The sequence below is a fragment of the Triticum urartu genome, chromosome 7A (assembly GCF_056163025.1).
Source record: "Triticum urartu cultivar PI428250 chromosome 7A, HENAU_Tu73, whole genome shotgun sequence".
Classification (NCBI taxonomy): domain Eukaryota; kingdom Viridiplantae; phylum Streptophyta; class Magnoliopsida; order Poales; family Poaceae; genus Triticum; species Triticum urartu.
In genome coordinates this window covers 67313961-67340170 of record NC_141879.1, presented here as the reverse complement: position 1 = coordinate 67340170, position 26210 = coordinate 67313961, and the positions used below count along the sequence as shown (strand labels likewise).

The 26210-nt window shown below is 44.2% G+C and overlaps 1 protein-coding gene across 1 annotated transcript; it reads right to left on the bottom strand.

Moving 5' to 3' along the window:
* Window positions 1–903: 903 nt before the first annotated feature.
* LOC147957876 (RNA polymerase II C-terminal domain phosphatase-like 2) lies at window positions 904–4850 on the bottom strand. Its single transcript, XM_087531874.1, has 7 exons — window positions 4527–4850; window positions 3297–3782; window positions 2306–2519; window positions 1765–1922; window positions 1604–1674; window positions 1399–1504; window positions 904–927 (listed from the first exon to the last, which is right to left on the bottom strand). The coding sequence occupies exons 1-7, from the start codon at window positions 4848–4850 to the stop codon at window positions 904–906; spliced, it is 1383 nt and encodes a 460-aa protein (XP_087388000.1).
* Between the last annotated feature and the right edge of the window lie 21360 nt (window positions 4851–26210).

Here is a 26210-nt window from a genome sequence, read left to right as displayed (position 1 = left end):
TCCTCTCCACCGTTGGCGCCCACATATTGACATAATTACCTTCCGGGCAAAAGGCTGAACACCTCGCTAGCATCAAGAGCACCAAAAGTCGGTGCATTAAAGAGAGGTTGTGGAGGAGTCATCCGGGTGGCGGGACGAGCATGTGATGTTCCTAGCCCCTTGTCGGGGCCACCCAACCTTGTGTAGGTTGCTATCGAGCTGGTGGTGGCAAAGGATGAGACGCGTGGGTCGCACATGAGGAGGACACGACACAAAAGTTGGGGAGACATAGAGGTTCTGAAAGAAGTCTGTTGGACATTGTGGAGGCCCCAACGAACAGTGACAAGGCCTCTGAGGAACAGGAACCAGCGCCGCCACATGACCCGCCAAGTCTACGGTTGACTGTGGCATATGGCGGATGCATCATGGGTCACGGACATTGTCGGGTGGAGACATACAGTTGAGAAGAGGTGGTCAGAGGGCGGAGCGGGGTTGTCCCGAGGCGGCTATCATAGCTGGGGAGGTGGGCGGTGCACATGAGGAGAAGATAACATTCGCCCGGGGAGGGGATCTTCTCTAACGGTCAAAACTATTACACATACTAGATGGTGCTTTTTAAGGAATGTTTGCTGGATAAATAAAGGACAATGAATTTGCTAGAGTGGGCGTTTTCTATATAATAGTGGTGAGAAAATTGCAGTAATACACAACGTTTAGTGGTGACATGACACAAAACCACAAGTCCAAGTGTTTGTAACTAATACCCACAATTCAGGAGGTAATGAGTAACACAAATTAAACCACAAGCATGTCAGGAAGTTCAACAAACTTAACAAGTACATTGGCTTCAAAACCGATTTAGCCCAATCCTCGTTTAGGTTTGATCACCACCACTAGCTAGCTGCCATGAACTGCCCAACGAAATTATGCTCCATTGCTGGCCATTGCCTGAAATGCGTTGTTGAGATGATTCACCTCATTTTATGAACCAAAAGGGCCAGGCTGCATAAATGAAGTTACATGATTTTGTCACTACAATTGTCGTATGTGTATAATGAGAATTGATCTATAGTTTAGTTATCTGTTTGTAATAACATAAAGAATGGAAGACCTATAATTGTATGATGCCATATTCGAGAATAATTTTCAGTTAATAGGGATCCCCAATTAATAGGCATAAGATAAGCTTAATTTTATGTCTCTAGTTATAAGAAGGTTAACAAGTAGAAAGAATTGAGCAAAACTGACCTGCTCATTGATTCTTCCTCCTCTCCACTTCACCACTTGTATTGTCAGCTACGTACCATAGGAGCAATATTGTGTCTTGCGGTATTATTGTTCTGGAATATAATTGCAAGTGATGTTAAATTTTCAAATATTAGGCCTAGATCAAACGATATAAATGTAGAACGAAAATACCTTAAACTGTAAGTAGTCACCAACATCTGGGTTGTATGGAAGATCCAATACCTCATTTTCATACATTAGTTCATTTATATTTTTAAGTAGCATCCCATCAAAGTCACTACAAGATAACCCGTTGATTAAATAGATATGACCGACAAAAACAGGAAATATTTAGAGATTAGGCTATAACATATTATCTCATATATTGTATATAAACCTGAAGTATCCTTTGCGGGCATGGCATGCAATATTTGTTAGAGTATGAAGCACACTATGACCATTCGCCACCTGAGGTAAAATGCATGCAACATTTTAGACTAGTCCAGATATGACCTACATAAATCAAAATACAGAAGCATTAAGATACAGATAAATTACCTTGTCTTCTGGGTCAACTAATGGTTTGTAAGGTGGTGCTACAAAAACTCGCCGTTTATCTCTTTCATCCCAAACATCCCTACGGTCATCAAGCACCATGGCCATACTTGGATGACATAAGCTATCTTGAAACACACGCTCAAGTGACTTCTTGGAATCTGACATCCAACAAAAAGAAGGTGCATGAGGTACGAGCAAGAGATGTAGTCAGTGTTACTCAGTGTTCCATCCGTCGGCAAATGTCTCATTTACTCATATGTAAAGATTTTATAGTATTTATGGTTGTAAACAATAACATGCATGATGACACAAATAATGCTAATTATTAGCTTGTTTTAAGTCAAAACGCTATGCAATGCTAGCTACGTAACATTAACACAAAGAAATATACTATCTGTTTTCATGTACAGTGTTCAAGAAATACAACTTGGCAGCTAGTAATCTACGTACTTATTCCTATCCAGCGTAGCTATCAGTATTTAGCATGCAACCAGTGTGAGACTTATGACAGAAAATAATAAATAATCGTGCCTAATTTTACCTGGCCTCACACATATTAAGCGTTGTGAAATCTCATTTAGACTGATCAAACGGCCTTCTGGATCAAGCAGTCTCCATATCTCAAGAGCATAATCTCCTCCGGCCATTGTGCAAACATAGACTTTAAATCTTTGGCGCCCACTGGCAGTATTCAAATAACCCTTCAAATCATCCCAACCAGGCCTTATGTTTACAAAATAACCAGTGCTTGGATCCTGAATGGCATGTAATATGCAATAAGTAAGAATCAATGATATAAGTAATTAAATATTCACAAGAAAATATGGAAAATATACGAAGATTTCAAACATATTGGAAAATTGCGCAAAAAACATATACTTGAAAATAACTGGTGTAATAAATTAAGAAAGCAGAAACAAGCACGTAAATTTTAGGACAAGAGGAGCTCCAAAAACATCGACAATTAACATTGTACAGACAACGCTATTTTAGTATACTTGTGATGTGTGCATACTGCTACTAGCACAGCTGTGGTTCTTCTGGACTTTGTTGATTTGGCTTGCGTAAACCAGCTTATTTGGAAATAGACCTACACAGATAATAATGTTTCAAGAATTTTAACCTAATTAAATTGGGTTCAATCTTGAGATCAATGTCACTGTCGCTTGAATCCTGATTAAACTCTGTATTTTATGTTGGCTGCTCCTTATAAGCCGGAAGCCCGAAACCATATGCCACATGTCTAACAGAGTAATATCATTGACGTCTAGAACTGCTTTCATAAATTAAACAAAACAATGTAAACAACAATATAAGGGTCCTTTATGGACTTTTAAGATTAGTTTGTATACAACATAAATACTAATCAGCTACAATAAAAATACTAATCTGCTACAACCAAAATACTACGGATATTGTGGCTTAATTTGATGAGCATCACTGAAGAAATTTTCAAACAGCATTTCAACTAGCAACTAATTATATTAAGGATACTTTGGTGATTTACAATATAGTATTAAATTAGGTCATACCGTTGGAGCGATGCGAGTCAGTACCGCATTCCTGCCCTGTAACCTGATTATAGGACGGGTAATAAACTCGAGCTGTCCACTGGGTTTATGCAACATGCCCTGTTCATCATGGCTCCTCACTGTTTGGAGACAACTCATAGTTATAATACCTGTTTCGTTGAAATCGACAAGCAACTGTTTATCGTTAAAAGTCCGATTGAACTCGTCAGACATTGCTGATTCGTTAGCACCATCAAGCTCCGAATCCTCCAAGCCTGACATAATCTTGTCCAACCGACTTTGGAACATTTCCGCTGTGTTAGAAAACACAACGGTTTCATCAAGGTCAAGCACGAGGGCTAGACATTGCTTATTAAGCATCCAAAGGCATGCCGCGTAAAGCCCCGTTGGTGCAGACCAACACCAGAAGCAAGCTAGACCTTTCACCTGCTTGCTTTGCATAGCAATGAGGTGTAGTTCCTCCTCTCCGGCCTCCACCACAGCAGTCTACACACAGCACAATGATTGGATGAGACGAATTAATAATTTACACATATCCATATACCTCACTTAATTGAATCAGAAGTCATGGGAAGTTCATGTCATCCTATGCTACGTCTCAACTATATGTATATTATTGGTTCTACACATGATTTTAATGCAATATGTGTACCAAAACATGGAGCTACTGCACTGGTAGGAAAAAATTACCTTGAACCTTCAAGCAAGTATGAAGTGCACTACTAGTGGAGCAAATCAAGGGGGGCACTATTTACCTCATGTATCCTCGTTAATTGTAAAATAAGAATTGATATGATGTTGGTTCGGATAAAAACCATGAGACTTTGAGGCCCGGATAAAAAACAGAAATTCGGGATGCTACATCTGAACTATATATATTATTGGTTCTACACATGATTTAGTGCAATATATGTAACAAAACATGGAGCTACTGCACTGGAAGGACACAACCTTGAACCTTGTGGCAAGTATGAAGTGCACTACTGGTGGAGCAAATCAACCAGACCACTTTTTACCTGCTGTATTCTCCTTGTTAATTGTAAAATACAAAAAATGATGGAATTGATATGATGTTGGTTCGTCTAATTCAGTACCACGAGACTTTGACCCCCAGCTAAAATCCAGAAATTCGGGATGTATATCATAAACCTAAAAATGTGTGCAAGCCATGGGAGATCCAGAAAACATAAATCGTAGGCCATAGATGGCTAGACGAGATGCCACATATACCATGCCCTTCTTCCAGCAGGAGTCGTGGAGCCTGTGCAGAAGGGACGTGGGATGGAGATCCGCTGCTTTGGCCTCGAGCTTGCAGCGCAAAGAGTAGGCGCTGATGACCTGCAGCACGGCCAGCGGAGGGCACCTCTCGCTCGCCGGCGACCGGCTTCTGATCCGGATCTCGTTCCTCGGGAACACGGCCGGTTGGCCGAGATCCATGCAAGAGGACGATGCGCTTTCAGTTCCTGGTGGGAGGAGCACGTCCACGTCGCCCAGGAACACGCCGCCGTCGAACAAGGGCATGCTCCTCCTGGTCACAGCGCCGGCGGCGGCCATCATGGTGGTGTGCTTGCTGGTGGTGGCAGGGGGGCGGGGGTTGGTAGGTGGGAGCCTCGGAGATGGGTGTGAACTGCAGCGAGAGAGCGGTCGCCCGGTTGGCCGGATCCGGCTGGAAATGGTAGCTATTTATATACGTTGCCTCCGGCAGGAAATGGTAGCTATTTACATGGCTCCGGCAGGAAATGGAAGGTATTACATGCGGGGGCTGGCCGGATGTGGGCCCGGACTGCCTGGGATTGGGTGAGCGTTATTCAAATTTCTGTTTTTCTACAAAGCCCGCTCTGGCGACATTTCCCCCGAGGCTCTTGTTGGGAAGGAAATATCTATTGAAGTTTTTCAGAAAAAGTAGCAAAATACGCTGCTCCTTTTTTTATAAAGTACTGCAGTATTTTCATATCAACAAAATACCAATTACACATGTCTTTTGAAAAAACATGGATATAAAGGTATTAGTCAAGAACTCAAGATCCAGAATGTATTATACAATCAAATTCTTATAGACAAGAAAACAATGGTGATCCATATGGACTGCGAGAATAGTTCTGCAGAAGCAGCACCCACTAGTAGGAAAACTATTTTACGTGAGACATATTAGTCCCGGTTTGTAAACGAACCATTAGTGCCGGTTCCAACGGCTAGGTGGGCGGGCATCATTAGTCCCGGTTCGTGTTGAACCTCTACTACCGGTTCGTGTCACGAATCTAGACTAAAGAGGTGGTGACAGGCTGCTGTCAGGCTGGGGCCCCACCGGTCCCTTTAGTCGCGGTTCGTGGCATGAACCGGTACTAGAAGATCACCTTTAGTCCTAGTTTGTGTCATGAACCAGGACTAAAGATCTTCCTGTATAAACCCTTCCTCCAGCCTGCGATCGAGCTCTCTGTCCTTCATTTTGCTCAAAATTTGTCAAGATTTGAAGGCTCCCCATCCATCCAACTGATCACAAAGGTTAGCAACTTTGTCTTTTCATCTCTCATTGCTAGATTAGCTCTTGCAATGCTCTATAAGTATCGTGATTTGTGGGTTTTAGTTTGGGAGTAATTATATGTAGTAGTTTATTTGATTTATATGCAATTTGAGCTCAAATTAACTCTTGGTTTGCATATATAGGTGTGGTTTACTTATAGCAACTCTAGCAGACCACGCATCCCGCCCCGGCCTGCAAAATAACCGCCAAATTGCGGGTCGGGGCCAGAAAAGCTGCACGATCAGACCCCGCATCCCGCCCTGACCAGCAAATATTTTTGCGGGGCACGGCAAATCTTCTCCCCCAACCTCTATCTTCACGGGCTGGGAGGCCGACCAGAGCTCAATCCCTATCTGCCGCGAGATTTGGCAGGAGGGACATTTCCGCGCGCCCTTTCCCCTTTCCCCGCACCCTTCGCCACCATTTCCCCCCTCCGCAAGCTCCGGTTCGTCCTCCCCGGCCGTCCCTCATCGCCATGGACGACCCAATGTTGTCCCCCATCACCGTCGAGGTCGCGCACGCTCCTTCCCCTCGGGCGGATCTCGTCGCCGGCCATGTTGGCCCCGCCGCCGTCGCCCAAGCACAAGCCGCGCCTGCCCGCAAGCGGCAAGGCAACGTGGTCGTGCAGGGCGGGAATCCGGCTGCCCCCGCCGCGATGGCCCGCGCTCCGGGCGCCAACGCGGCAACGCGATCCCGGCCGGCAGCGAAGAAGGTCGGCAAGGCCGCGGCCGTAAAGCGGAGGAAGGTTCCGGCTTCAAAGAAGCCACCTTCTTCAACCTCTCACTCCACCCCCCCCCCCCCCCCCGCAAGGAGGTGCTCCAGCGATGCCGTTCAACGGTGCCGCTCCCCCGCGAGCGAGGTGTTCGACGAGATGGCCGGAAGGTATGCGTCTTCGGTCTTGGCGATTCCCTTTCATTTTTTGCCATTATTCTCGATAGCTCATGACTTTTTATAGTTCGCTATAGCGGTGGTTCAAACAATGCAACAACCGAGTTCAAGAACTTGTTGGACACGAACGCGGTTGACATTGATCCCCGCCCGTGCCCGAGCCCCGCCTCGCTGCGCCTCTGAAGGAAATATGCCCTAGAGGCAATAATAAAGTTATTATTTATTTCCTTATATCATGATAAATGTTTATTATTCATGCTAGAATTGTATTAACCGGAAACATAATACATGTGTGAATACATAGACAAACAAAGTGTCACTAGTATGCCTCTACTTGACTAGCTCGTTAATCAAAGATGGTTATGTTTCCTAACCATGAACAATGAGTTGTTATTTGATTAACGGGATCACATCATTAAGAGAATGATCTGATTGACATGACCCATTCCATTAGCTTAGCACCCGATCGTTTAGTATGTTGCTATTGCTTTCTTCATGACTTATACATGTTCCTATAACTATGAGATTATGCAACTCCCGTTTACCGGAGGAACACTTTGGGTACTACCAAACGTCACAACGTAACTGGGTGATCATAAAGGAGTACTACAGGTGTCTCCAATGGTACATGTTGGGTTGGCATATTTCGAGATTAGGTTTTGTCACTCCGATTGTCGGAGAGGTATCTCTGGGGCCTCTCGGTAATGCACATCACATAAGCCTTGCGAGCATTACAACTAATATGTTAGTTGTGAGATGATGTATTACGGAACGAGTAAAGAGACTTGCCGGTAACGAGATTGAACTAGGTATTGGATACCGACGATCGAATCTTGGGCAAGTAACATACCGATGACAAAGGGAACAACGTATGTTGTTATGCGGTCTGACCGATAAAGATCTTCGTAGAATATGTAGGAGCCAATATGGGCATCCAGGTCCCGCTATTGGTTATTGACCGGAGACGTGTCTCGGTCATGTCTACATTGTTCTCGAACCCGTAGGGTCCGCACGCTTAAGGTTACGATGACAGTTATTTTATGAGTTTATGCATTTTGATGTACCGAAGGTTGTTCGGAGTCTCGGATGTGATCACGGACATGACGAGGAGTCTCGAAATGGTCGAGACGTAAAGATTGATATATTGGAAGCCTATGTTTGGATATCGGAAGTGTTCCGGGTGAAATCGGGATTTTACCGGAGTACCGGGAAGGTTACCGGAACCTCCCGGGAGCTAATGGGCCATGATGGGCCTTAGTGGAAAAGAGAAGAGGCAGCCCTACATGGGCTGTGCGCCTCCCCCTTCCCCTAGTCCTATTAGGACTAGGAGAGGTGGCCGGCCCCCTCTCTCTCTTTTCCCCCTCCGCGAATCCTATTCCAACTAGGATTGGGGGGGGGGAATCCTACTCCCAGAGGGAGTAGGACTCTCCTGGCGCACCCCTTGTGGCCGGCCAGCCTCCCCCCTTTGGTCCTTTATATACTGAGGTAGAGGCACCCTAGAACACACAAGTTGATCCACGTGATCTATTCCTTAGCCGTGTGCGGTGCCCCCAGCCACCATAATCCTCGATAATACTGTAGCGGAGTTTAGGCGAAGCCCTGCTGCCATAGTGCATCAAGATCGTCACCACGCCGTCGTGCTGACGGAACTCTTCCCCGACACTTTGCTGGATCGGAGTCCGGGGATCGTCATCGAGTTGAACGTGTGCTCGAACTCGGAGGTGCCGTAGTTTCGGTGCTTGATCGGTTGGATCGTGAAGACGTACGACTACTTCCTCTACGTTGCGTCAACGCTTCCGCAGTCGGTCTGCGTGGGTACGTAGACAATACTCTCCCATCTCGTTGCTATGCATCACATGATCTTGCGTGTGCGTAGGAAATTTTTTGAAATTACTACGAAACCCAACAGTGGTATCAAAGCCAGGTTATTTATGTTGATGTTATATGCACGAGTAGAACACAAGTGAGTTGTGGGCGATATAAGTCATACTGCCTACCAGCATGTCATACTTTGGTTCGGCGGCATTGTTGGACGAGACGACCCGGACCAACCTTACGCGTACGCTTACGCGAGACCGGTTCCCCCGACGTGCTTTGCACACAGGTGGCTTGCGGGCGACTGTCTCTCCAACTTTAGTTGAACCAAGTATGGCTACGCCCGGTCCTTGCGAAGGTTAAAACGGAGTCTATTTGGCAAACTATCGTTGTGGTTTTGATGCGTAGGTGAGATTGGTTCTTGCTTAAGCCCGTAGCAGCCACGTAAAACTTGCAACAACAAAGTAGAGGACGTCTAACTTGTTTTTGCAGGGCATGTTGTGATGTGATATGGTCAAGACATGATGCTGAATTTTATTGTATGAGATGATCATGTTTTGTAACCGAGTTATCGACAACTGGCAGGAGCCATATGGTTGTCGATTTATTGTATGCAATGAAATCGCGATGTAATGCTTTACTTTATTACTAAGCGGTAGTGATAGTCATGAAAGCATAAGCTTGGCGAGACGACAACGATGCTATGATGGAGATCAAGGTGTCATGCCGGTGACGATGATGATCACGACGGTGCTTCGGAGATGGAGATCACAAGCACAAGATGATGATGGCCATATCATATCACTTATATTGATTGCATGTGATGTTTATCATTGTATGCATCTTATCTTGCTTTGATTGACGGTAGCATTATAAGATGATCTCTCACTAAATTATCAAGAAGTGTTCTCCCTGAGTATGCACCGTTGCGAAAGTTCTTCGTGCTGAGACACCACGTGATGATCGGGTGTGATAGGTTCTACGTTCAAATACAACGGGTGCAAAACAGTTGCACACGCGGAATACTCAGGTTATACTTGATGAGCCAAGCATATACAGATATGGCCTCGGAACACGGAGACCGAAAGGTCGAGCGTGAATCATATAGTAGATATGATCAACATAACGATGTTCACCATTGAAAACTACTCCATCTCACGTGATGATCGGTTATGGTTTAGTTGATTTGGATCACGTAATCACTTAGAGGATTAGAGGGATGTCTATCTAAGTGGGAGTTCTTTAATTAAATTTGATTAACTGAACTTAAATTTATCATGAAACTTAGTACCTGATTAGTATCTTGCTTGTTTATGTTTGATTGTAGATAGATGGCTCGTGCTGTTGTTCCGTTGAATTTTAATGCGTTCCTTGAGAAAGCAAAGTTGAAAGATGATGGTAGCAATTACACGGACTGGGTCCGTAACTTGAGGATTATCCTCATTGCTGCACAGAAGAATTACGTCCTGGAAGCACCGTTGGGTGCCAGGCCTGCTGCAGGAGCAACGCCGGATGTTATGAACGTCTGGCAGAGCAAAGCTGATGACTACTCGATAGTTCAGTGTGCCATGCTTTACGGCTTAGAATCGGGACTTCAACGACGTTTTGAACGCCATGGAGCATATGAGATGTTCCAGGAGTTGAAGTTAATATTTCAAGCAAATGCCCGGATTGAGAGATATGAAGTCTCCAATAAGTTCTATAGCTGCAAGATGGAGGAGAACAGTTCTGTCAGTGAGCATATACTCAAAATGTCTGGGTATAATAATCACTTGATTCAGATGGGAGTTAATCTTCCAGATGATTGCGTCATTGACAGAATTCTCCAATCACTGCCACCAAGCTACAAGAGCTTCGTGATGAACTATAATATGCAAGGGATGAACAAGACTATTCCCGAGCTCTTCGCGATGCTGAAAGCTGCGGAGGTAGAAATCAAGAAGAAGCATCAAGTGTTGATGGTTAACAAGACCACTAGTTTCAAGAAAAAGGGCAAAGGGAAGAAGAAGGGGAACTTCAAGAAGAACAGCAAGCAAGTTGCTGCTCAGGAGAAGAAACCCAAGTCTGGACCTAAGCCTGAAACTGAGTGCTTCTACTGCAAGCAGACTGGTCACTGGAAGAGGAACTGCCCCAAGTATTTGGCGGATAAGAAGGATGGCAAGGTGAACAAAGGTATATGTGATATACATGTTATTGATGTGTACCTTACTAGAGCTCGCAGTAGCACCCAGGTATTTGATATTGGTTCTGTTGCTAATATCTGCAACTCGAAACAGGGACTACGGAATAAGCGGGCACTGGCAAAGGACGAGGTGACGATGTGCGTGGGAAACGGTTCCAAAGTCGATGTGATCGCGGTCGGCACGCTACCTCTACATCTACCTTCGGGATTAATATTAGACCTAAATAATTGTTATTTGGTGCCAGCGTTAAGCATGAACATTATATCTGGATCTTGTTTGATGCGAGACGGTTATTCATTTAAATCAGAGAATAATGGTTGTTCTATTTATATGAGTAATATCTTTTATGGTCATGCACCCTTGAAGAGTGGTCTATTCTTGTTGAATCTCGATAGTAGTAACACACATATTCATAATGTTGAAGCCAAAAATGCAGAGTTGATAATGAGAGTGCAACTTATTTGTGGCACTGCCGTTTAGGTCATATCGGTGTAAAGCGCATGAAGAAACTCCATACTGATGGACTTTTGGAACCACTTGATTATGAATCACTTGGTACTTGCGAACCGTGCCTCATGGGCAAGATGACTAAAACACCGTTCTCCGGTACTATGGAGAGAGCAACAGATTTGTTGGAGATCATACATACAGATGTATGTGGTCCGATGAATATTGAGGCTCGTGGCGGATATCGTTATTTTCTCACCTTCACAGATGATTTAAGCAGATATGGGTATATCTACTTAATGAAACATAAGTCTGAAACATTTGAAAAGTTCAAAGAATTTTAGAGTGAAGTTGAAAATCATCGTAACAAGAAAATAAAGTTTCTACGATCTGATCGTGGAGGAGAATATTTGAGTTACGAGTTTGGTGTACATTTGAAAAATTGTGGAATAGTTTCGCAACTCACGCCACCCGGAACACCACAGCGTAATGGTGTGTCCGAACGTCGTAATCGTACTTTCTAGATATGGTGCGATCTATGATGTCTCTTACTGATTTACCGCTATCGTTTTGGGGATACGCTCTAGAGACGGCCGCATTCACGTTAAATAGGGCACCATCAAAATCCGTTGAGACGACGCCTTATGAACTGTGGTTCGGCAAGAAACCAAAGTTGTCGTTTCTGAAAGTTTGGGGCTGCAATGCTTATGTGAAAAAGCTTCAACCTGGTAAGCTCGAACCCAAATCGGAGAAATGTGTCTTCATAGGATATCCAAAGGAAACTATTGGATACACCTTCTATCACAGATCCGAAGGCAAGACTTTTGTTGCTAAATTCGGAAACTTTCTAGAGAAGGAGTTTCTCTCGAAAGAAGTGAGTAGGAGGAAAGTAGAACTTGACGAGGTAACTGTACCTGCTCCCTTATTGGAAAGTAGTACATCACAGAAAACTGTTTCGGTGACACCTACACCAGTTAGTGAGGAAGCTAATGATAATGATCATGAAACTTCAGATCAAGATACTACTGAACCTCGTAGATCAACCAGAGTGAGATCCGCACCAGAGTGGTACGGTAATCCTGTTTTGGAAATCATGCAACTAGATCATGATGAACCTATGAACTATGAAGAAGCGATGGTGAGCCCAAATTCCACAAAATGGCTTGAAGCCATGAAATCTGAGATGGGATCCTTGTATGAGAACAAAGTATGGACTTTGGTTGACTTGCCCGATGATCGGCAAGCAATTGAGAATAAATGGATCTTCAAGAAGAAGACTGATGCTGACGGAAATATTACTGTCTACAAAGCTCGACTTGTCGCGAAAGGTTTTCGGCAAGTTCAAGGGATTGACTATGATGAGACCTTCTCCCCCGTAGCGATGCTTAAGTCCGTCCGAATCATGTTAGCAATTGCCGCATTTTATGATTATGAAATTTGGCAAATGGATGTCAAAACTGCATTCCTGAATGGATTTCTGGAAGAAGAGTTGTATATGATGCAACCAGAAGGTTTTGTCGATCCAAAGGGAGCTAACAAAGTGTGCAAGCTCCAGCGATCCATTTATGGACTGGTGCAAGCCTCTCGGAGTTGGAATAAACGCTTTGATAGTGTGATCAAAGCATTTGGTTTTATACAGACTTTCGGAGAAGCCTGTATTTACAAGAAAGTGAGTGGGAGCTCTGTAGCATTTCTGGTATTATATGTGGATGACATATTACTAATTGGAAATGATATAGAATTTCTGGATAGCATAAAGGGATACTTGAATAAAAGTTTTTCAATGAAAGACCTCGGTGAAGCTGCTTACATATTAGGCATAAAGATCTATAGAGATAGATCAAGACGCTTAATTGGACTTTCACAAACAACATACCTTGACAAAATTTTGAAGAAGTTCAAAATGGATCAAGCAAAGAAAGGATTCTTGCCTGTGTTACAAGGTGTGAAATTGAGTAGGACTCAATGCCCGACCACTGCAGAAGATAGAGAGAATATGAAAGATGTTCCCTACTGTCTACAAAGCTCGACTTGTCGCGAAAGGTTTTCGGCAAGTTCAAGGGATTGCCTATGATGAGACCTTCTCACCCGTAGCGATGCTTAAGTCCGTCCGAATCATGTTAGCAATTGCCGCATTTTATGATTATGAAATTTGGCAAATGGATGTCAAAACTGCATTCCTGAATGGATTTCTGGAAGAAGAGTTGTATATGATGCAACCAGAAGGTTTTGTCGATCCAAAGGGAGCTAACAAAGTGTGCAAGCTCCAGCGATCCATTTATGGACTGGTGCAAGCCTCTCGGAGTTGGAATAAACGCTTTGATAGTGTGATCAAAGCATTTGGTTTTATACAGACTTTCGGAGAAGCTTGTATTTACAAGAAAGTGAGTGGGAGCTCTGTAGCATTTCTGGTATTATATGTGGATGACATATTACTAATTGGAAATGATATAGAATTTCTGGATAGCATAAAGGGATACTTGAATAAAAGTTTTTCAATGAAAGACCTCGGTGAAGCTGCTTACATATTAGGCATAAAGATCTATAGAGATAGATCAAGACGCTTAATTGGACTTTCACAAACAACATACCTTGACAAAATTTTGAAGAAGTTCAAAATGGATCAAGCAAAGAAAGTATTCTTGCCTGTGTTACAAGGTGTGAAATTGATTAGGACTCAATGCCCGACCACTGCAGAAGATAGAGAGAATATGAAAGATGTTCCCTACTGTCTACAAAGCTCGACTTGTTGCGAAAGGTTTTCGGCAAGTTCAAGGGATTGCCTATGATGAGACCTTCTCACCCGTAGCGATGCTTAAGTCCGTCCGAATCATGTTAGCAATTGCCGCATTTTATGATTATGAAATTTGGCAAATGGATGTCAAAACTGCATTCCTGAATGGATTTCTGGAAGAAGAGTTGTATATGATGCAACCAGAAGGTTTTGTCGATCCAAAGGGAGCTAACAAAGTGTGCAAGCTCCAGCGATCCATTTATGGACTGGTGCAAGCCTCTCGGAGTTGGAATAAACGCTTTGATAGTGTGATCAAAGCATTTGGTTTTATACAGACTTTCGGAGAAGCCTGTATTTACAAGAAAGTGAGTGGGAGCTCTGTAGCATTTCTGGTATTATATGTGGATGACATATTACTAATTGGAAATGATATAGAATTTCTGGATAGCATAAAGGGATACTTGAATAAAAGTTTTTCAATGAAAGACCTCGGTGAAGCTGCTTACATATTAGGCATAAAGATCTATAGAGATAGATCAAGACGCTTAATTGGACTTTCACGAACAACATACCTTGACAAAATTTTGAAGAAGTTCAAAATGGATCAAGCAAAGAAAGGATTCTTGCCTGTGTTACAAGGTGTGAAATTGAGTAGGACTCAATGCCCGACCACTGCAGAAGATAGAGAGAATATGAAAGATGTTCCCTACTGTCTACAAAGCTCGACTTGTCGCGAAAGGTTTTCGGCAAGTTCAAGGGATTGCCTATGATGAGACCTTCTCACCCGTAGCGATGCTTAAGTCCGTCCGAATCATGTTAGCAATTGCCGCATTTTATGATTATGAAATTTGGCAAATGGATGTCAAAACTGCATTCCTGAATGGATTTCTGGAAGAAGAGTTGTATATGATGCAACCAGAAGGTTTTGTCGATCCAAAGGGAGCTAACAAAGTGTGCAAGCTCCAGCGATCCATTTATGGACTGGTGCAAGCCTCTCGGAGTTGGAATAAACGCTTTGATAGTGTGATCAAAGCATTTGGTTTTATACAGACTTTCGGAGAAGCCTGTATTTACAAGAAAGTGAGTGGGAGCTCTGTAGCATTTCTGGTATTATATGTGGATGACATATTACTAATTGGAAATGATATAGAATTTCTGGATAGCATAAAGGGATACTTGAATAAAAGTTTTTCAATGAAAGACCTCGGTGAAGCTGCTTACATATTAGGCATAAAGATCTATAGAGATAGATCAAGACGTTTAATTGGACTTTCACAAAGCACATACCTTCACAAGATTTTGAAGAAGTTCAAAATGGATCAAGCAAAGAAAGGGTTCTTGCCTGTATTACAAGGTGTGAAGTTGAGTCAGACTCAATGCCCGACCACTGCAGAATATAGAGAGAAAATGAAAGATGTTCCCTATGCTTCAGCCATAGGCTCTATCATGTATGCAATGCTGTGTACCAGACCTGATGTGTGCCTTGCTATAAGTCTAGCAGGGAGGTACCAAAGTAATCCAGGAGTGGATCACTCGACAGCGGTCAAGAACATCCTGAAGTACCTGAAAAGGACTAAGGATATGTTTCTCGTATATGGAGGTGACAAAGAGCTCATCGTAAACGGTTACGTTGATGCAAGCTTTGACACTGATCCGGACAATTCTAAATCGCAAACCGGATACGTGTTTACATTAAATGGTGGAGCTGTCAGTTGGTGCAGTTCTAAACAAAGCGTCGTGGCGGGATCTACATGTGAAGCAGAGTACATAGCTGCTTCGGAAGCAGCAAACGAAGGAGTCTGGATGAAGGAGTTCATATCCGATCCAGGTGTCATACCTAGTGCATCGGGTCCAATGAAAATCTTTTGTGACAATACTGGTGCAATTGCCTTGGCAAAGGAATCCAGATTTCACAAGAGAACCAAGCACATCAAAAGACGCTTCAATTCTATCCGGGATCTAGTCCAGGTGGGAGACATAGAGATTTGCAAGATACATACGGATCTGAATATTGCAGACCCGTTGACTAAGCCTCTTCCACGAGCAAAACATGATCAGCACCAAAGCTCCATGGGTGTTAGAATCATTACAGTGTAATCTAGATTATTGACTCTAGTGCAAGTGGGAGACTGAAGGAAATATGCCCTAGAGGCAATAATAAAGTTATTATTTATTTCCTTATATCATGATAAATGTTTATTATTCATGCTAGAATTGTATTAACCGGAAACATAATACATGTGTGAATACATAGACAAACAAAGTGTCACTAGTATGCCTCTACTTGACTAGCTCGTTAATCAAAGATGGTTATGTTTCCTAACCATGAACAATGAGTTGTTATTTGATTAAGGGGATCACATCATTAAGAGAATGATCTGATTGACATGACCCATTCCATTAGCTTAGCACCCGATCGTTTAGTATGTTGCTATTGCTTTCTTCATGACTTATACATGTTCCTATAACTATGAGATTATGCAACTCCCGTTTACCGGAGGAACACTTTGGGTACTACCAAACGTCACAACGTAACTGGGTGATCATAAAGGAGTACTACAGGTGTCTCCAATGGTACATGTTGGCTTGGCGTATTTCGAGATTAGGTTTTGTCACTCCGATTGTCGGAGAGGTATCTCTGGGCCCTCTCGGTAATGCACATCACATAAGCCTTGCAAGCATTACAACTAATATGTTAGTTGTGAGATGATGTATTACGGAATGAGTAAAGAGACTTGCCGGTAACGAGATTGAACTAGGTATTGGATACCGACGATCGAATCTCGGGCAAGTAACATACCGATGACAAAGGGAACAACGTATGTTGTTATGCGGTCTGACCGATAAAGATCTTCGTAGAATATGTAGGAGCCAATATGGGCATCCAGGTCCCGCTATTGGTTATTGACCGGAGACGTGTCTCGGTCATGTCTACATTGTTCTCGAACCCGTAGGGTCCGCACGCTTAAGGTTACGATGACAGTTATATTATGAGTTTATGCATTTTGATGTACCGAAGGTTGTTCAGAGTCCCGGATGTGATCACGGACATGACGAGGAGTCTCGAAATGGTCGATACGTAAAGATTGATATATTGGAAGCCTATGTTTGGATATTGGAAGTGTTCCGGGTGAAATCGGGATTTTACCGGAGTACCGGGAAGGTTACCGGAACCCCCCGGGAGCTAATGGGCCATGATGGGCCTTAGTGGAAAAGAGAAGAGGCAGCCCTACATGGGCTGTGCGCCTCCCCCTTCCCCTAGTCCTATTAGGACTAGGAGAGGTGGCCGGCCCCCTCTCTCTCTTTTCCCCCTCCGCGAATCCTATTCCAACTAGGATTGGGGGGGGGGGAATCCTACTCCCAGAGGGAGTAGGACTCTCCTGGCGCACCCCTTGTGGCAGGCCAGCCTCCCCCCTTTGGTCCTTTATATACTGAGGTAGAGGCACCCTAGAACACACAAGTTGATCCACGTGATCTATTCCTTAGCCGTGTGCGGTGCCCCCAGCCACCATAATCCTCGATAATACTGTAGCGGAGTTTAGGCGAAGCCCTGCTGCCATAGTGCATCAAGATCGTCACCACGCCGTCGTGTTGACGGAACTCTTCCCCGACACTTTGCTGGATCGGAGTCCGGGGATCGTCATCGAGCTGAACGTGTGCTCGAACTCGGAGGTGCCGTAGTTTCGGTGCTTGATCGGTTGGATCGTGAAGATGTACGACTACTTCCTCTACGTTGCGTCAACGCTTCCGCAGTCGGTCTGCGTGGGTACGTAGACAACACTCTCCCATCTCTTTGCTATGCAGCACATGATCTTCCGTGTGCGTCGGAAATTTTTTGAAATTACTACGAAACCCAACAGCCTCGCCCCTGTCGCTACCGAGCGAGGCCGCCGTCGCCTCGGGCCCCTGCTCGCCATGCCCGGCTCCCTCCTCGGCGTCCACAGTGCCGCTCCGGCCTCCCCGCGTGGCTGCCCCCGCTCCGACGTCATCATCGCGCTCGCCGCGGCTCCCTTCCCCATACGCACTGTCGTTGCTCCACCCGGCGCCCGCCCGTGCATCGCCTCGCCTTCACCCCACCGCAGGCGTCAACCTCGCCTCGCTCATGCACCCCCCTGCGCCGGCGACACCGCCATGCCCGCGGCCACCTCCCGCGCTCCGGCACCCACGCCCTGCTCCTGCTGCGCCCTACTCCTGCCCCGCCCTGTCGCGGTGGCCTCACCCCACCCCACCGCGCCGCCCGCTGTCATTTCCGTCCTGCGGAGGCCCTGCTGCTGTGCCGCGCCGGTGTGCAGCCCTGGCCCCATGCCCCGCTGTTGCGGCTCGTCGCGTTGGCTGTCGGCGCCCAGCACCCGTCACTCCCCTGTCGACCTGGGCGGGTGCTCAGCGCCCGCGTGCCCGTGCCCGTTAAGGCCCCTAGGGCCATTGACATGTGGGACCCATGCCCCAGAATGTTTTAAATAAAAAAGGAATTGAAAAATAATAATAAAAAAATATTAGTTAATTAATTAACTAACTAATTAATTAACTTAATTAATTCTGTTTAAATTAACTAATTAAGATTAATTAACCTAATAACTAGCTAGTTAACCTAATTAACTACTGTTAATTAGCTAAACAGTCCCTAACAGGTGGGACCCACCTATAAGGTTGATCAGGTCAACGGTCAACGTCGACTGTTGACGTCATGCGGACATCATGCTGACGTCATAATTACCTTTTTCGAATTAAAATAATTCTGTTAATTCCAGAAAAAGATAAAATCCTTTTTAAATTAATATAAAATAAATCGTAGCTCGGATGGAAGAACTTTGTACATGAGAGTTACTCAGAACGACGAGACGAATCCAAATACGTAACCCGTTTGTCTGCCACACGTCCCTAGCATAGAGAACATGCAACTTCCCCCCTCCGGTTCGTCTGTCCGAAAACGCGAAACATCGGGGATACTTTCACGGTTGTTTTCCCCTTCGCTGGTATCACCTCCTACTGTGTTAGGGCACACCTAGCACCGTTACTTGTCATGTCATGCATCGATATGCATCTGTTTGCATTGTATTCATTGTTTCTTCCCCCTCTTCTCTCCGATAGACTACGAGACTGACGCCGCTGCTGGTGCCCGGATCGACTACGTTGTTGACGACCCCTACTTGCCAGAGCAACCAGGAAAGCCCCCACCTTGATCAACCCGATATCGCCTATTCTTCTCTCTACTGCTTGCATTAGAGTAGTGTAGCATGTTACTGCTTTCGGTTAATCCTATTCTGTTGCATAGCCTGTCATTGTTGCTACAGTTGTTGGTACCTTACCTACAATCGTAAATGCTTAGTATAGGATGCTAGTATTTCATCAGTCGCCCTACATCCTTGTCCGTCTGCCATGCTATACTATCGGGCCGTGATCACTCAGGAGGTGATCACGGGTATATACATACTTACATACATACATACATACATACTATACAGGTGGTGACTAAAGTTGGGTCAGCTCGTAGAGTACCCGCATGTGATTCCGATGTGGGCTGAAGGAGCATGTGGTTCCATCCAGGTAGTGGTGGGCCTGGGTTCCTGACGGCCCCCGACTATTACTTGTGGCGGAGCGACAGGAGAGGTTGAGACCACCTAGGAGAGAGGTGGGCCTGGCCCTGGTCGGCGTCCGCAGTTATTTCAAAATAACATGCTTAACGAGATCTTGGTATTTGATCTGAGTCTGGCCACTGGCCTATACGCACTAACCAACTACGCCGGAATAGTTATGGGCACTCGAAGTCGTGGTATCAGCCGAAGCCTTCGTGACGTCAACGACTGAGCGGCGCGCGCAGGATTGTACTGGAACGCCTGCTCTTGTATTAGGGAGGCTAGGTCTGTTTCCGGCCGCCCTCGCAACGTGCAGGTGTGCAATGGGCGATGGGCCCAGACCCCTGCGCCATAGGATTTAGATCGGCGTGCTGACCTCTCTGTTGTGCCTAGGTAGGGCTGCGACGTGTTGATCTTCCGAGGCCGGGCATGACCCAGGAAAGTGTGTCCGGCCAATGGGGGTCGAGCGTGTTGGGAAATGTGGTGCACCCCTACAGGGAAGTTTATCTATTTGAATAGCCATGTCCCTCGGTAAAAGGATGACCGGGAGTTGTACCTTGACCTTATGACAACTAGAACCAGATACCTAATAAAACACACCCTTTCAAGTGCCAGATACAACCCGGTGATCGCTCTCTCACAGGGCGACGGGGAGAGGGTCGCCGGGTAGGATTATGCTATGTGATGATACTTGGTTAACTTACCATCTACTCTCTTCTACTGCTTCAAGATGGAGGCTGCCAGAAGCGTAGTCTTCGATAGGACTAACTATCCCCCTCTTATTCTGGCATTCTGTGGTTCAGTCCACATATACTATTCCTTTCATTGACACCAATGCATATGTAGTGTAGCTCATTGCTTGCGAGTACTTTGGATGAGTACTCACGGTTGCTTTGCTCCCCCCTTTTCCCCCTTTCTCGGTTATTGCGATCATATGATGGATTCCAGGAGCCAGAGGATCCCGAGGATGATTCTACCTGGAGTTCGACTTCAAGGAGTAGTTACGAGGTCGCAGGCAGGAGGCCTTGCCTTTTCAATCGTTGCTACTTTTGTGCTAGCCTTCTTAAGGCAAACTTGTTTAACTTATGTCTGTACTCAGATATTATTGCTTCCGCTGACTCTTGTGTCTTCGAGCATATGTATTCGAGCCTTCGAGGCCCCTGGTGATTAGTTTTCACCATGTTTGCTCTTTTAGGTTAGAAAACCATCCTCGGTGAGATCTCTGGTTCCTTTTCTTTGTAAAAACGTGATAAAGCTTCTTTCAAGGAAATGGTATTAATAATTTTCTAGGACTCATAGGAGTCGTTAAATTAAATATTTAGGAACATGGTTTTGAATTTTGCGTACTACTACTTGACAATGTTACAGTTTGGCAAACTTATTGATAACTAAATGAAGAGTCGACTCTCCGTATATTGCTCAATTAGCAATGATGATCATTGTCATGCTTACATCACCTCTAGCAGATTCTTCTTCCTCGCCTCTAATGGCCTCTTCCTACCCCTCTTCCTCTCCACCGTTGGCGCCCATGTATTAACATAATTACCTTCCGGGCAAAAGGCTGAACACCTCGCTAGCATCAAGAGCACCAAAAGTCGGTGCATTAAAGAGAGGTTGTGGAGGAGTCATCGGGGTGGCTGGAGGAGCATGTGATGTTCCTAGCCCCTTGTCGGGGCCACCCAACCTCGTGTAGGCTGCTATCGGGCTGGTGGTGGCAAAGGATGAGACGCGTGGGTCGCGCATGAGGAGGACACGACACAAAAGTTGGGGACACATAGAGGTTCTAAAAGAATTTTGTTGGACATTGTGGAGGCCCCAACGAACAGTGACAAGGCCTCTGAGGAACAGGAACCAGCGCCGCCACATGACCCGCCAAGTCTACGGTTGACTGTGGCATATGGCGGATGCATCATGGGTCACGGACATTGTCGGGTGGAGAAATACAGTTGAGAAGAGGTGGTCAGAGGGCGGAGCGGGGTTGTCCCGAGGCGGCTATCATAGCTGGGGAGGTGGGCGGTGCACATGAGGAGAAGATAACATTCGCCCGGGGAGGGGATCTTCTCTAACGGTCAAAACTATTACACATACTAGATGGTTCTTTTTAAGGAATGTTTGCTGGATAAATAAAGGACAATGAATTTGCTAGAGTGGGCATTTTCTATATAATAGTGGTGAGAAAATTGCAGTAATACACAACATTTAGTGGTGACATGACACAAAACCACAAGTCCAAGTGTTTGTAACTAATACCCACAACTCAGGAGGTAATGAGTAACACAAATTAAACCACAAGCATATCAGGAAGTTCAACAAACTTAAGAAGTACACTGGCTTCAAAACCAATTTAGCTCAATCCTCGTTTAGGTTTGATCACCACCACTTGCTAGCTGCCATGAACTGCCCAACAAAATTATGCTCCATTGCTGGCCATTGCCTGAAATGCGTTGTTGAGATGATTCACCTCATTTTATGAACCAAAAGGGTCAGGCTGCATAAATGAAGTTACATGATTTTGTCACTACAATTGTCGTATGTGTATAATGAGAATTGATCTATAGTTTAGTTATCTGTTTGTCATAACATAAAGAATGGAAGACCTATAATTGTATGATGCCATATTCGACAATAATTTTCAGTTAATAGGGATCCCCAATTAATAGGCATAAGATAAGCTTAATTTTATGTCTCTTGTTATAAGAAGGTTAACAAGTAGAAAGAATTGAGCAAAACTGACCTGCTCATTGATTCTTCCTCCTCTCCACTTCACCACTTGTATTGTCAGCTACGTACCATAGGAGCAATATTGTGTCTTGCGGTATTATTGTTCTGGAATATAATTGCAAGTGATGTTTAATTTTCAAATATTAGGCCTAGATCAAACGATATAAATGTAGAATGAAAATACCTTAAACTGTAAGTAGTCACCAACATCTGGGTTGTATGGAAGATCCAATACCTCATTTTCATACATTAGTTCGTTTATATTTTTAAGTAGCATCCCATCAAAGTCACTACAAGATAACCCGTTGATTAAATAGATATGACCAACAAAAACAGGAAATATTTAGAGATTAGGCTATAACATATTATCTCATATATTGTATATAAACCTGAAGAATCCTTTGCGGGCATGGCATGCAATATTTGTTAGAGTATGAAGCACACTATGACCATTCGCCACCTGAGGTAAAATGCATGCAACATTTTAGACTAGTCCAGATATGACCTACATAAATCAAAATACAGAAGCATTAAGATACAGATAAATTACCTTGTCTTCTGGGTCAACTAATGGTTTGTAAGGTGGTGCTACAAAAACTTGCCGTTTATCTCTTTCATCCCAAACATCCCTACGGTCATCAAGCACCATGGCCATACTTGGATGACATAAGCTATCTTGAAACACACGCTCAAGTGACTTCTTGGAATCTGACATCCACCAAAAAGAAGGTGCATGAGGTACGAACAAGAGACGTAGTCAGTGTTACTCAGTGTTCCATCCGTCGGCAAATGTCTCATTTACTCATATGTAAAGATATTATAGTATTTATGTTTGTAAACAATAACATGCATGATGACATGTAATATTGCAATAAGTAAGAAGCAATGATATAAGTAATTAAATATTCACAAGAAAATATGGAAAATATACGAAGATTTCAAACATATTGAAAAATTGCGCAAAAAACATATACTTGAAAATAACTGGTGTAATAAATTAAGAAAGCAGAAACAAGCACGTAAATTTTAGGACAAGATGAGCTCCAAAAACATCGACAATTAACATTGTACAGACAACGCTATTTTAGTATACTTGTGATGTGTGCATACTGCTACTAGCACAGATGTGGTTCTTCTGGACTTTGTTGATTTGGCTTGCGTAAACCAGCTTATTTGGAACTAAACCTACACAGATAATAACGTTTCAAGAATTTTAACCTAATTAAATTGGGTTCAATCTTGAGATCAATGTCACTGTCGCTTGAATCCTGATTAAACTCTGTATTTTGTGTTGGCTGCTCCTTATAAGCCGGAAGCCCGAAACCATATGCCACATGTCTAACAGAGTAATATCATTGACGTCTAGAAAAAGACGAAACTGCTTTCATAAATTAAACAAAACAATGTAAACAACAATATAAGGGTCCTTTATGGACTTTTAAGATTAGTTTGTATACAACATAAATGCTAATCAGCTACAATAAAAATACTAATCTGCTACAACCAAAATACTACGGATATTGTGGCTTAATTTGATGAGCATCACTGAAGAAATTTTCAAACAGCATTTCAACTAGCAACTAATTATATTAAGGATACTTTGGTGATTTACAATATAGTATTAAATTAGGTCATACCGTTGGAGCGATGCGAGTCAGTACCACATTCCTGCCCTGTAACCTGATTATAGGACGGGTAATAAACTCGAGCTGTCCACTGGGTTTATGCAACATGCCCTGTTCATCATGGCTCCTCACTGTTTGGAGACAATTCATAGTTATAATACCTGTTTCGTTGAAATCGACAAGCAACTGTTTATCGTTAAAAGTCCGATTGAACTCGTCGGACATTGCTGATTCGTTAGCACCATCAAGCTCCGAATCCTCCAAGCCTGACATAATCTTGTCCAACCGACTTTGGAACATTTCCGCTGTGTTAGAAGACACAACGGTTTCATCAAGGTCAAGCACGAGGGCTAGACATCGCTTATTAAGCATCCAAAGGCATGCCGCGTAAAGCCCCGTTGGTGCAGACCAACACCAGAAGCAAGCTAGACCTTTCACATGCTTGCTTAGCAATGAGGTGTAGTTCCTCCTCTCCGGCCTCCACCACAGCAGTCTACACACAGCACAATGATTGGATGAGATGAATTAATAATTTACACATATCCATATACTTCAGTTAATTGAATCAGAAGTCATGGGAAGTTCATGTCATCCTATGCTACGTCTCAACTATATGTATATTATTGGTTCTACACATGATTTTAATGCAATATGTGTACCAAAACATGGAGCTACTGCACTGGTAGGATACAATTACCTTGAACCTTCAAGCAAGTATGAAGTGCACTACTAGTGGAGCAAATCAAGGGGGCACTATTCACCTCATGTATCCTCGTTAATTGTAAAATAAGAATTGATATGATGTTGGTTCGGATAAACACCATGAGACTTTGAGGCCCGGATAAAAAACAGAAATTCGGGATGCTACATCTGAACTATATATATTATTGGTTCTACACATGATTTAGTGCAATATTTGTAACGAAACATGGAGCTACTGCACTGGAAGGACACAACCTTGAACCTTGTGGCAAGTATGAAGTGCACTACTGGTGGAGCAAATCAACCAGACCACTTTTTACCTGCTGTATTCTCCTTGTTAATTGTAAAATACAAAAAATGATGGAATTGATATGATGTTGGTTCGTCTAATTCAGTACCACGAGACTTTGACCCCCAGCTAAAATCCAGAAATTCGGGATGTATATCATAAACCTAAAATGTGTGCAAGCCATGGGAGATCCAGAAAACATAAATCGTAGGCCATAGATGGCTAGACGAGATGCCAAATATACCATGCCCTTCTTCCAGCAGGAGTCGTGGAGCCTGTGCAGAAGGGACGTGGGATGGAGATCCGCTGCTTTGGCCTCAAACTTGCAGCGCAAAGAGTAGGCGCTGATGACCTGCAGCACGGCCAGCGGAGGGCACTTCTCGCTCGCCGGCGACCGGCAGCTGATCCAGATCTCGTTCCTCGGGAACACGGCTGGTTGGCCGAGATCCTGTTAGCCCAGTGCTACAGCCCGAATTCACACGTTGCTGACCGACATGCTCGATGTGATTCATGTATGCCTGTCCCCATAGGTTAGTGCCGCTTTGGGTTCATGACTAGCCATGTCGGCCCGGGTTCTCTGTCATATGGATGCTAGCGACACTATCATATACGTGAGCCAAAAGGCGCAAACGGTCCCGGGTCATGGTAAGGCGACACCCGTGGGAATACCGTGCGTGAGGCCGCAAAGTGATATGAGGTGTTACCGGCTAGATCGATGTGACTTGGAATCGGGGTCCTGACAGCTTTGGTATCAGAGCCTGACTGCCTGTAGGATTACCAAACCAAACTGGTCGAAGTTGAGTCTAGAACTGCTTTAGTTATATAAGGGAATTGAATGTGGAAGGGAACGTAAGGCTCTTTTTACTCCTTTACCTTATGCCCTTCTGATCTGAGTCAACCTCTTCTTTTCTATGGGGTTAAGAAACTAGGCTTTCTCCTCTATCTATCAGGATGACGTGTTTCTAACCCGTTGACTTATAGGATTGATGGATTCATGCCGCAGTTCAGTTTCCAGTACTTTTGTGTGTTCATAATTGGTCTCGGAACCTTGATATTATGATGTTGAGTGGTTATGCCACCATTTTGCAGGATGTCTCAAATCTTTTTGAGCATTTACAGCCGTTATGCTGTTCGAGTCATCCCAGGTTTCTAAGTAGTCTGATGCATTTGCAAACCCCTTCCTCCTGTTCCTGATGTCCAATTGGGCCAGATTAATCACACTAATCGGTGAGTTGAGGTACTCTGTTGCCTCGACATATATGTTGGAGCTATTTTTATGGACCTAGGTGTTTTAGGGAGTCACCTAGTGATCTAGCCATGTTTTGTATCCCCAGTGTGTGATTCTGGCCACTATTCTCGAAAGCATCCCGTGATGCCATGTAGTAGCAGGTACTCTATTCATGGGTTCTTGAACCC

Coding starts and splice junctions, on each gene's coding strand:
- LOC147957876 (XM_087531874.1), bottom strand. CDS start 4,850: ATGGCCGCCGCCGGCGCTGTGACCAGGAGGAGCATGCCCTTGTTCGAC. Junction 3,783..4,526: donor CCTGCTGGAAGAAGGGCATG/GTATATGTGGCA, acceptor TGCTGTGTGTAG/ACTGCTGTGGTGGAGGCCGG. Junction 2,520..3,296: donor TGACTCGCATCGCTCCAACG/GTATGACCTAAT, acceptor CATGCCATTCAG/GATCCAAGCACTGGTTATTT.